Source organism: Rhamphochromis longiceps, linkage group LG12, assembly GCF_057381845.1.
Source record: "Rhamphochromis longiceps isolate RC_006_pf linkage group LG12, R_longiceps_female_GT1.1, whole genome shotgun sequence".
In the NCBI taxonomy this organism is placed as follows: domain Eukaryota; kingdom Metazoa; phylum Chordata; class Actinopteri; order Cichliformes; family Cichlidae; genus Rhamphochromis; species Rhamphochromis longiceps.
Genome location: NC_140568.1, coordinates 3,511,990 through 3,525,021, shown reverse-complemented (window position 1 = coordinate 3,525,021; position 13,032 = coordinate 3,511,990). Strand labels below are relative to the sequence as shown.

General features: G+C 40.5%; 1 protein-coding gene across 9 annotated transcripts in view; it reads left to right on the top strand.

Moving 5' to 3' along the window:
• The window catches only part of fbrsl1 (fibrosin-like 1), a 286,791-nt gene that overhangs the window by 82,026 nt on the left and 191,733 nt on the right, over positions 1 to 13,032 (top strand). For all 9 annotated transcript variants that reach the window (XM_085424377.1, XM_085424379.1, XM_085424378.1 and 6 more), the window contains exon 2: positions 4,961 to 5,185. In XM_085424377.1, coding sequence (XP_085280503.1) covers positions 4,961 to 5,185 — 225 coding nt within the window. The remainder of the gene's footprint in view (positions 1 to 4,960; positions 5,186 to 13,032) is intronic.

The window sequence follows — 13,032 nt, the reverse complement described above, 5'->3', positions numbered from 1 at the left end:
ACGAGAAATCTGCATACAGAGAACAAGGGTTAGCACGGAACTTTCACGGACAGAGCTCAAAACTGGCTGAGGCTAAAGTAGCACTGACGAGCGTTATTCAATAGTCCAGCGGCGAGGTGCTCTCAGTCACTGCCTTAAGTAGCGGGAGCAAACAAGGTGAGGAGCCACAGGTGATTGCCTACAGGTGGTGGAGGCCGGGAGCTCACAATGAGCTCCGCCCAGGCAGCGAGCAGAGAGAGAGGAGAGAGAGAAAAGACAAAACATAACATGTAGCCACACAGGGCCAGCCGAGCAGGCACGGGGACCATGACATGAATAGCAAGGCTTTTAACATTGTATAAAAAAGTAGACACGACATCAGGGGAATAAAAGAAGGCTGCAAGTTATGTTTTCATATTAGGCTTGCATAGGCCTTAAAGGTAAAGAAATGCTATGATGAATGTTAGACCTTCACCTGGTGTACACTGAAGTGCACTTTCACCAGCTAGTAAGCTCCGTCACAATTATCTGCATCAGTATTTTATTCTTTTGATTTGTAAATGTTTTTAACAGTACACAGTGTGATACACTGCTCCATTGTGTGCAGAAATAATTTCATAACCATTTCATAAAAGAAAAACCCTACTTCAGGCCTTTGAAATATGGAAATGATATCACAACTAAGCTGTTGCTGGCAGACACGGTGATGAATTACCCTTCTACTCCTGGAGCTATTATAGATCTGTTGTCTGAGGCATGGACTGAATAAATGGAAATAACACACACAAACAGTTAAAATCTGTTTATTTAGAATGCAGCAGACATGAGACAGCAATGAGAGCAGGTGCAAATGCTCTAAACAAAATCTAATTGCTGTGTGCTTGAGCTTGAGCTTCTGATAATGCGATTAACAGAAGCTGTAATGCTGGCAAACACAAAACTAGACTGAGAAGCATGACACATTTTTATGTGTAGATCTACATCCTTTACTCTCACTGTAGCGCTGTGTAGTACATTTTGCCTCCATTGAAATGGCATCTATAATTCCTCAGTGGTATGTTGTGAGATCTATGCAAGAGGCTGCAGAAATTAATACATGTTGATATGACTTAACACTGCAATATATTGTTTGCATGCCTCTGGCGATGATCTGTGTTTTCTTTGGAGTGGCAGCTGCTCAGCATACTGCCCTTGAGGCACTGCCACAACCTGCCACACTATATTAGCAAGAAAGTATGAGTTTTGAGCAGCTGATATTTATTTACTCCTGAGGCATATTTGTGTTTTATTAGTTTGCATTTCACTTGAAACAGACATTTAGCATGAAGGTCAAAGAGATAGTGGTGAGATGTTTGAAGCTTCACCAGATTCAAGTTGGATATGCACTATGTGCGTAAATTGGTGTTGCACCTAGTGTTTGGTTTTCTGGCTTTAAATAAGATGTGTATTTGATCACATGTTAATGGTTTACTGCAGTCAAACTAAAAAGAATGTGCAGCAATGTTATATTCGGTAGTCCTTTCATTTTTAATGATTTAAGGATTCTCTGTTTTCTATTATGTGGATTAGAAAATATCAAAAGAAAACCTCAGTAATATTGCTAGATTTGGTTTAAAGGTAGCTGAGTTTATTATGATAGACAATAATAGATGAAAGTGGCAGGGGAATGGTTCGATTTTGTGAGGGTTTAAAATGTAGAAACAAACTTAATTATGGCTTTTTATCACTAAAGGGGAGGATTTTCCTGAAGATAATGCTGATTTTCTAAGCCCACAAAGATGATACCAGTACAGTCAAAAAATGAAAGCTCTTTAAAGACAGATTTAAAATCAATGATTGCCATGGGAGGTCGTCTGTTAGTACCACCTGGATGTTGCATCTTGAGAAATAAATGTGTCTACTCGTGAGGAGAAAAGAGTTACTTTGAGTCGCCGTGTGATATCACACCACAGTGTGAACGTGTGGGCAGGGTAACGGCCGTTTGTGATGGGGTAAATATGTCACCCAGTGGAATAATACAAAATATAAATACCAGCACAATGATTTTAGTCCAGGCATATAATGTGCATTTTAACTGCAACTATTTCTTGAGCTCTTAACAACGTACCATATGAAACATTCTTACAAGTTGAAGCAGAACCATCACACATGCAGAGCTGGGGTGTTCTTTCAGTTTTAACTTAAAATTTAATTTTCAACAAATTTTTATTTTTTTTTATGTTTCCTACAAATTTAGGTTTCTATTAGTTTCTCCTGCAGACAAATACAAATAACATAAGCAGCTCCTTTCCAAGTGAGTCTTTCATCTTGAGGAACTGCCGTTTGGTATTCCACACTCTGCTCCACTTTCTGCAAGTTCTGGTTAGAGTGGCCCAAACCTCACAGAAGATCTCTAAAGCAGCGAAATAATAATGACTGCCAGCTACAGGGGAAGGTGCTGGAGTTGGGTTATGTGTAACCATTAGGCGTAATCCTTTTTGCAGAAGCAGTTGGGGGATATGGATATGCGGTGGGATGGCCTGGGACTAGCTGCTTAACATGGATTAAAATTTAAAAATAACAGTGAAAGGATTTTCCACTACTAAAGTGATGAGTGATAGCATCATTCTTTCAGACTTGGCTTGCCCACGCATAGCCTCAGATTGAACCTGAGATCTGTGGTCTCTGGTTTCTTTTACAAACAACCGTAGCACTCATCTTTTTAAACTTGTTTTTGTTTAAGTGTTTGTTCTTGTTGTTTACCATTCCTGTTGTGAAGCACTTTGTGATATTTATCTTGAAAGGTGCTGTGTAAATACTTGACTCGCTTTATTTACTATGCATGAAAAATGATAAATCCAATAAGATTCTACCCCATACAATAAGACTGATACATTAACTGTTTTCTTCTTAACAACACAACAAAACATTGTTGGTCTTATTTCATAAAGGACGTTTATATCCCAGTGAGGTTTACTGTGTAAAGTGACCTTTGGCTCAACAAACAGCTGATTCCTTTCACAATGAAAATGTGATTTCCCTGTGATCGGCAAGTGTTGTACCCACTCTTAAAAGGTGTGAGAGAAGAAATTCTTATACATAGAAAACCCTGTTTTTAAACAGCTCCTTTCATGAGGCGTGGAACTGCAAGCTCTGAAACAGTTCAGCTAGAAATATTTTCAGTGTAGGAAAAACACAATTTATGCAGGACTCCTGGGTTCCAACATAAAGGTGGGTTTTAGTTAGGTTCCTTTCTCTTGGCAGTTACATTTTTGGAGATTGATTTTTGTCCTCCTTTCTATGGGAGTATTGTTTTTTTTAAGTACCTGATACATAAACACCTTTTGTCACGGAAGGTGTCATTCATTAGCAGTTATGAGCCTAATGTGCTACCCATCTGCTAATCTCCCACCTTTGGAGTCGATAATTTGATTATTCATATGGAGCACAGATTCATCTGCAGTTAGGCTTAATGCTGCTGGCTGTGAACAGATGCTGAAATGTGAACTTGCAGCCCTCTGGCCTCAGCTCCATACGGCTTCCAACAGAGACGTGTTGTCCTGTGCCATTCAAACACACAGTGATGACCACCGGCAGCAGGACATCACCAGCTCAGTCTTATTTTCAGATATGGAAATAAGGAGCAGCTGAAGCCCAGGAGGAGGGAACAATTCAGACACTTGACACAGAAGTGAGGCAGACATCAGGGGTTGTCACGGAATAGGACTTGTGCATGTATGCCAACACGTGTGCGCTTTTTTATTTTATCATCTTGGCAATGGCTTTGACTTTACTCACTTGCCAGCTTTATTTGACCTTCCTTTGACCATTTGTGTCTTATTATGTGTTATAAGTATGAGTCTAGAACAGCTGATCTGTGCTATGAGATGGGTTCATAGCCATCTTGAGCTCAAAGTGCAGTACCTTGCAAGGAGGAGTTGTAGAATATGTCTTGTCTGTGCTCCCATTGATTATCCCGCCGGAATTACTGAGGTTTGGTTGTTCATAGAGGCATCACCAGCAGTTGAGGATCAAACTAGGGCTGCAGTTCATGGGTAATTTCATTATTGATGCTCATTCTTTTTATTTAAATTGCAAACTAAAAAATCCACTCATGTGAGCTGTTCACCCATCTCTCCTTAGAAACTCAGTTGTTTGTGGCAGCTTGAAGAGATCCTGAGGCTGAGCATATGTGAAGGCTAACCATCAAACTTTACCTCAGCAAAACCTTTTAACATAGAATATTATTCATCTAACGTTTCGTACAGTTTTACCAGTGTAGTGACTTCAGTAACAAAAGCCGCAGCCACGTGGCTCTGTTATACGTGTTGGGCATAAAATTGGGGAGGTGAGGACGAGCTACCGCTGTATAACATACCAGCAACTTAGAAACTGTCTTTAAATTCCAATAAACAAACACTGCTTTCATACAGGGCATTGCTGAAGCATGAAATCAACAACTAACAAGGTTAAAGGGGGAGACTGTGTGGTCATAGACTAAATGTAAAGCTGCTGTATTTTCTCCAGTGTGTGTTAAAGCAGCACTTCATATCACAAGCTCATTATATCTGAGCCATAAAGTGATTATAGGCTCCAGTAAGGCATTGTTCTGCTGCTGACAGGATTAAATATGACTTTAGAGAGAGGGAGCGTCACTGCTCTCTGCTCAAGTGTTTGCTTGCTTTGTATAAGCCAGAAGTGAAAGGGGCCGCACACTTGACTATTTGCCAGCTGCGGTACACCCTCCCTCTGTTCTTTTGCACATTTATCTCCTGCCAGTTTGTATATCCATCTAGACCTGTCTGCTTTGTTCTCGTTGAAGGATTCAAAGAAAATCCTTGAGACACCAAAGGCTGTAAATCTCAGTGTGACACTGATCAGTATCTGTCATTCAGTGCAAGCACAGAATTATTTGAGATTCACTACTGCTGACTTGATCTAGTTTAGTTTCTTTGATTAATACTACGTAATTGCCAAGTTCTAACAAAATCTTTTTCTGCAGAAGAAGAGTGGAGTTGTGAAGACGCAAGAGAAGAAGGAGAGGTGGAAGGAGAAAAAGGCGGCAAAGCGTCAGAAGAAGGAGGACGAGGAGGTGGAGGAGGAAGAGGAGAATGTTCAGCCAGTGGTGGATCCCCTGGAGAACGGCTTCCTTCATCACGCCCAGCGGGAGCAGGAGAGGATGAATGAGAGGCTGCTGAAGAAGACTTACTCCAAGAAGAACAAAATGGTTAGTGTGTGCCTGCACGGCATTTTAAAGTCAAAATATCCCACTGGCTACAAGTTCAAGTAAAGTTACAAAGGTTGCATGCATGTTGCATGGATTCTTGGCTTCTGTTTTGCTGACAACAGAACAGAGACTTGCACTCTGTCCATGAAGGAAGAGGAGGCGGATGCTTGGGCAGAGTTTGAATCTAATTTAAAAGGCAGACTGCAGACTGTCTTTTTCTCCAGATGCTTTCCATCCTTATCCAAATCTAATGTAAAATTTGAAGATGTTGAGGGAATGGATATTATTGTCAGCTGCTTTACTGATTCTTGCGTTCACTGGGACTTTGCAGTGTTATGGATGTCGCTTTATGTAGGAGACATGAGTTATCTCTGTCAATGAGCAAACCTTATTCAGTGTCCAGAACTAGAGAAAAATCATTAACTAAACATTGTGGACTTCTCACCGATAAAGTCACTTTTACTTAGGCAGTATTGAAAAATGGTATATGGCATTTTAAAATTAAAGTGGTTCTCATTATCTTTGATATCATATTTGTATGAAAGGGCTTTGTTCCTTCCTTATTCCTGTAGTTAGAAATAGTGTTTCTCACATTTTTGATTGTCTTGAGTTTAATCTTTGGCTTTTCTTTTGCTGCTGGCTAATGAGACTTTCTTCAGTGGGCAACCTACAGGCAATCTTCTGGTGACTAAAGGTTTTTGGTGCACCACCTAGCAACCATTTGCCAACCTGTAAGATATACAAATTTTTCACTTGCAACTGGTGGTTACCAGAGAGTCACCAGCCTTTCTGAATGGTTGTTTAGATAGTTTAGTTTATTAAGATCCCCATTAGCACCTGCAATAGCAGTAGCTACTCTTCCTAGGGTCTGACTAAAACATTCTCATACATAAAAGACGTACTAGGGCTTTAGCAGTTAATTTCACAGTCGCTGCCTGCAACGTCTAGGACTCACTAGCAATTAGTCAGGTTTTTTACACATAGACTATATGTAGAATATTCATAGAGTCTATAGTTGTGAAATGTGAGTATGGTTCACTTTAACTTAAGCCTGAACAATACCCATAAATTATATGTCACTTGATCTACTGTCAGTTGCATGTGCATTGTAAATATGCCACCCATGCTATAGCTGCTTGTTCTGCTGTCAAACTTATGCCTGAATGAACTTGTGAAAACACGAAGTAATAAGTGATCCAAATATGAATGACAGAATTCTTAACATATTGAAGCCAACAGTGTTACACAGCCCACATCTGCCTCACTAAGATAGCCCATCTGTGTGTTAACAGTTTGTTTAAATGGGTGGATATTTTATGCTCCAGTCCAAAGCCAAGATCCACCATAGTGTTGTTAAGGATAAAAGAGGAAATGTCGTCAGGAAGCCAAACGAAATAATGAGGCTATGTAGCCCCGAGGCCTCCTCCACAGACAAAAATATCTCTCTTAGATAAGATTTCCTTAGGAAGTTAACTTGGCTGAAAATGAGTTTGGCTGGGATATTTAGTTTGCTAAGAGACAGTTAAAAATTATGCATTCAGCTGATGCTGTATTTGAAATAGACTGCAATTACTGAACCAGATCTACATCCCAGTACAGATAATAACTCCATAATGTCAGCAAAATGCTGCTGTCAAGTGAAAAAACCTTTTAACTTCTGCTTTGTAGAATTATGTTTTGAAGCATGTTTTTAAGCAGAGAGTAGGGATTAGATCTAAACCTAGAAGAAAAATAAAGTTATCATTTTTTAAATCCCTTTTATTTCTCCTTTTCAAATAATACCCATTAGTAACATTCTCCCTAGGAAAAACCCCGATCTTTGATCTTGAACCACTTCCACAAAAATTATTTTATCTTCAGACTATAGCAGCGTGGCTGTCGGCCAAACCACACATCTACAGAGAATGTGTTTGTTTTGGGTTTTTCTGTTCAGATGCTAATCAAAATGACCACATCTTTGCTTAATGTAGTAAAATATTAAAAGATACATAGGAAATCATAATAGCTACAAATCTGCTTCCAGTCCATTTGAAAATGGAGCTACAGGCAATACTCCTAAAAGACTGTATACCATAAATAATCCAGTACTGCAGTTATGTGGTCTAATGCGACAACAGCGAGACCAATTCAGGCAGGGACTCTATCAGGGATCCACAGAAATGAATCGGCTCCTTATAAACATAAACTTTTCAGGTGTTTCAACTCCTGAAGGCAGAGGGATCGCACACATCTAAATCCCCATAATAAACACCTCAACCCTATGATCAGTAAATAACTATTTTCCCAGCTGTATAAATCCACGAAGTACCTCTGGCTACATGTGCCCAGGTATTTGCTTGTTACTTAACCTTGTTTAACTTTTAAACCTTCCAATCCCTTCCCCTTTCCTTCTATTAGTTGTTTTCTTTATCTTAGTGTCTGGCTGAGGAATACTGTGAGCTTCTGACTTCTGTTCTTAAGTATGCCTTTAATCCATAACTATAACCCCCAACTCCCAGATATATTAAGTTGTATCCATATGGTATGGAAAACAGCACACAGTTGCAGTCAAAATCACAATACAAATAAATTATGTTGCATAACTAATGCATTACCTAACACCATGAAATATGAAACAACTCCTTTGCAAGTTCTGTAATTAGCATTTAGAAAGTTGCTGAATGGCTCATCAGCGCTTTAATTGTAGGTACAGTTGGTGTTTGTGCAAAACCTGCTTTGCATCTACCCGCCTGCTCCAGTAATAGAATTTTAAGAGGTTTACCAATATAATCTGTGCGTGTGACAAGCAAGAGGATATTTCACAATAATTACACCACACAATATAGTTAGAGCCTACAGACATTTTAATTGTTTTCATTTCTGTTTATCAAATACTCTCATATATCCACAGGTTATTGCATTGCACAGCAAAGCACCTACTCTGTCACCATCTTTTCATATATTTACGAGTCTATCCCTCACGTTTCAAGAGATAGTTAGCGTTAGTGTGTTTTCAAGGGTGGCTCACAATGATCACAGTCGGTATAAAAGTTTAATACCAAAGCCTCGCTTCATTTTTGTGACTCTCAAGTGATTATTTACAAGGAAGTACTGTAGATATAAGAGGTAAGGAATACAATAGACTGAAAAATCTATTCAAACTCTGTTTGCATTCACCTGTTTGTCTTTACTGTGGAATTCCATGCATATAAAACATATCTGCTTCAGATGGATTGGGCTCTGCCTTATTTGTACGTAATCTGTTCATAACTATTCCCACCTTTTATACTACTCTTATCTGTATATAATCTGCTCCTATTGCACTTACTGCTCTTGCACTTCTGATTAGATGCAAACTGTATTTCGTTACCCTGTATGTATACATGTGTAATGAACTACAACATTCGTGCTGTTATTTACAGACACATTTATCAAGATAAGTTAACAATAGCATGAGCACATTTACACTTAGTTATGTATGGACGTACTGTAAATTGTTCCATATAACAAAGGAGACTTTGGATTTGCACATGTAAATAAAAGCTTTCTGTAATAACAAGAAAGGAGCAGCCACCCTGCTTTAAAGCAGGTGGTTATGTACAGTTGGGATTTTTCCTGGATGTGACACAGGCTTATTTACAGTTTTAGAAATTTTCATTCTAATAAATTGTGACAAATACGTAACCTTTAGTAACTAATACATGTACTTCATAGTGATCGAATATACTGAGAGTTTCCACCACCATATCACCCAAAGTACACTTTTTCTCCTAAGGCCTTTACTCTGCCCTCCTCTCTGTCCAGCTTAGTTTTTCCTGCCCATATCTCTTGCTGTTTTGCCGTCTCTTCAGTTAGAGCAGGTGTCTCTAGTGTATGTCACCCACTATGATCTGCAGGCGAGGTGATGTGTCGATCTCCTTGAGGCACCCTGTGGTGCTAGAAGCTTGCCGGAGAACAGAAGCTGCAATGTCAGAGCAGAGTTTGTCACTGGGGAACAAGGATGACACTTGATCCAATTAGAAGACATGTCAGTACCTCAAGAATGGTTAAGTGTGTGTGTGTGACTTTGTCTATATGCACACCAAGGTCTAAGCTTTCTTGTTCCCATCTCAGTCACTCCATGGCAGAAGCCATTTTTGCAACAGTCCAATGTTGTTTACTGATGTTGTTGTCAGCGCCGAGGTTTTTTGATGTCCAGGACGGACATTGTTTGAATTGGGCAGGATAGTTTGCATCTGTTGTTGTGCTTGTTCTTTCAGCTCCTCCCTCCTCCTCACCCTATCCCTGCCATCCTCTTCTGTCACATGAGCCGTGTGTTCACTGCATCCCGAATCTTCTCTGTGTCCAGCAGCTTCATCTTTATCATCCTTTGTCTAATATATCCACTGTCCCTACTCTACACATGACCAAAGCATCTCGGCCTTGCCTCTCCAACTTTGCCTCCAAACTGCTCAACGTGAACTTGTCCCTGTGATATACTCATTTCTGCGGCTGTTCGTTCTGGTCACACCAAGAATCTTCAAAATTGCCACCTGCAGCTCTGCCTACTCTCTTTTTTAATGCCTAGGTCCAAACCATACATCATAGGGGCTCTTACTACAATCTTCTAAACCTTCCCTTTCACTCTTGGTGCTATCCTTCTGTGACAAATCACCTCTGACACTCATCTCCACCCGCTGCACCCTGCCTGTACTCTTTTCTTTGTCTCCCTCTCATTCACAGACATATATTGTGTCTTGCTTCTACTGACGCCATTCCTCTTTTCTCCAGATCCATACCTCCACCTCCTCGGGCTCTCTTCCACCGCCTCTCTATTCTCAGTACACAGTGTGAACATCATATTCCATGAAGACTCCTACCTGAGGAGGCTCAGAGTCGATCCCTGACGTAATCCCAACTGTACTTTGAACCTGTCTGTTCTCCACCGTCTTGTTGTCCTCATAGATGTCGTGCACCACCCTCACAAACGTCTCCGTCATTTCTGTCTTCCTCATTCATTACCACAGTTCCTCTCTTGGCACCCTGTCATATGTTTTGTGGGGTGGCTGTAGCTCAGGTGGCAGAGGTGGCAGAGCAGGTCAGCCACTAATCAGAAGGTCGGTGGTTCGATCCCAGGCTGCCTCCTGGCTGCATGCCAAATATCCTTGGGCAAGATTTGCCCAAGGATATTGGGCAAATGCGTGTTTGCCTACTGGTGGTGGTCAGAGGGCCCGGTGGCGCCAGTGTCCGGCAGCCTCGCCTCTGTCAGTGCGCCCCAGGGTGGCTGTGGCTACAATGTAGCTTGCTATCGCCTGTGTGTGAATGGGTGAATGACTGAATGTAGTGTAAAGTGCTTTGGGGTCCTATGGACTAGAAAAGCGCTATACAAATGCAGGCCATTTACCATTTTCTCTAGATCCACAAAGACGCACTTAAGCTCCTTCTGGGCTTCTCTATGCTTCTCCATAACTCTCAAAGCAAATACGGCATCTTTGGTGCTCTTTTTCAGCCTGAGGCCACAGCCTGCTTACTGATAGTCCCCTCTCTTCTTAACCTACTTTCAAGTCTTTCAAATATCTTGGTGGTATGGCTCATCAACTTTATTCCCCTGTAGTTACTCCTGCTCTGCAGATCACCCTTGATCATTCTTGAAAATCAGTACAGTTCACTTCTCTGTTCTCTATTCCTGAGACATCCTCTCGCTCTCCAGGATTAATGTTAAAACAAGCAAACTTTAAAATACATACTAATGAAAGTCTATAACGCTTCAAAGAACCTTACCTCGTTATAAGCTCAAACTATTTTCTAAGAAAATAATAAAACAAACAAAGAACAAAACAGAATAACACGGCTTTAAATATAACACATCCACCTGTCGAAGGCAAAGCATTATTAGAGTACGAAAGTTAAGGCAATATCCATAAACATAAAAATAATAGAAATATGTTTTATCACTGCTGTAAGACTTTGGGAACACCGGTTGCAGACCACAGCAGCGTGCTGAAGGGGTCATGAATAACACATAATGCTAACTTGCCCATGCACGCATTCACTTCACCATTAATGTCCATTAGCACTTTGCGTTCTACAAACCCTGCTAACAACGTGATATAGCAACGCATCTCTGGATGCTCTATTATTAGGTAGCATCCTCCACATCCCCATCCAGCCTTTTATTAGCAGCCAGCCTGTGAAAATGAAGCTAGCACCCTACATGCTCCTGTCATAGTCTAGCTGCTTCAAGACTACTTTCCCAGCTTCATATCAAGGTATGTGTATACGTAGTAAACCAGCTGGAGACAGATCAGATTAGCTGAGGCATTAACAGTGCATCGGAGCATGGTTCAGGGGCAGTTTGAGAGCTGTGATATACAGTACGCAAGAGCACCGCTATGCATCAGCAGTGGTGCAGCGGTAATGGAGGGTTGCGATCAGGATGAGTGATAACACTGTAAGGCTGGTTGTTATCTGGTGAGCAGCGACCCTGAGCGGTAGCAGTTCATCTCATAATATCTCTCTGGGCTAACCGCACTTCAAACTGGGAATAAGGTTCAAATGGGCATCAAGGTGAATCCTCCTGACTGTGTCTTACTGTGAAAGTTGGTGACCTGCAGTTTATTGTTGTTGATAACAACACTTACTTTGGTTGTGTTCATAGAGAAAACAGCTGCTAGATGAATCGAAGTAAATTACTGTTACCATAAAGAAGCTGCTCACTTTGGCAAGAAGGTACAAGTTTTGCAAAAAGAATATCTTTATTCTCCCGAGGCTTGACCTCTCACATCACGGCAATGTTGCTTATAAAGTTGTCATTGATTGAGAGGCTGTTGTACGTTTAATGAGATCAGACCTAAAATATGGAATCCTTGATGCAATTACAGGGCTGGAAAGCTTGTAAGTAGTAGTGTGATAGAAAAGGTCTTTATTCCTGTTTCTCAGGTTAACACTGCAATTTAACAAGGAGATTATTAGAGGAGTGGATAATGAGGTAGGCTGCAGAGGTGTCTGCAGGCAGAGTGTGTGCGCGTGTGTGGGAGCGCATAGAGAACGACAGGGATGAGCAAAGGACTAGTAAGAGACCTTGACAGATGAATTGGGTAGCTGTATGTAACCTGAATATGTATGCATGATTGCATAGCAGATAACTGTCATTGCGACATGAACAAAAAGCAACCGTGAGAACACACAAATGCCTGTACAAGCAAGAAATACGTGACTAAAAAACTGTTTCACTGAGGGATTTTTTTAATCAGAACTTGCTCTTGGCTGGCTTACCTGTGAATCCTCAGTATTAGAGTATTTTATTGTGTCGTGTTACCTTTGTTGAATTAAATGTCTTAGTCATTTGTACCTGATAACTTTGCATGCTGAGATTATCAAAAGCAAAGTGGGCTGCGTAAGCTGTACCAACACAGAGCAGAGACCTTTAATTCAATAGGTTTCGTGCTATTTTTAACACACTGTAGATTCTGCAGCCTTTTTCACAAATATTATCAAGCTGTACTTTGTCATTCCCCAGCTGTGTCAGTAACCTGTTCCAGACCACATTCACAAAATCATTGTTTTTCTAATGTGGTTTGTTAGCATTAACCATGGTTTAAAGGCAGTGTTTCAAACTGAAGACAGCTCATTTAGGATTTATTTGCTGTACATGTAGCTACACATTGGGAAGGTTTAAAAGAAATGATTTATGACTAGCGGACCAAGAAATTACATAACTGAACATTTTCATAGTTTACAGCACAGCTAATAGAATACTAGCATGTGAATTACATACAGTAAATAAGAACAGAAAGAACAGAATAGAAATCAGACTGACTGTTTACTGAAGAGCAAATATATCGCCGTAATAATTTCTCTACTAGTAACACATATTTTATAAGCTAATC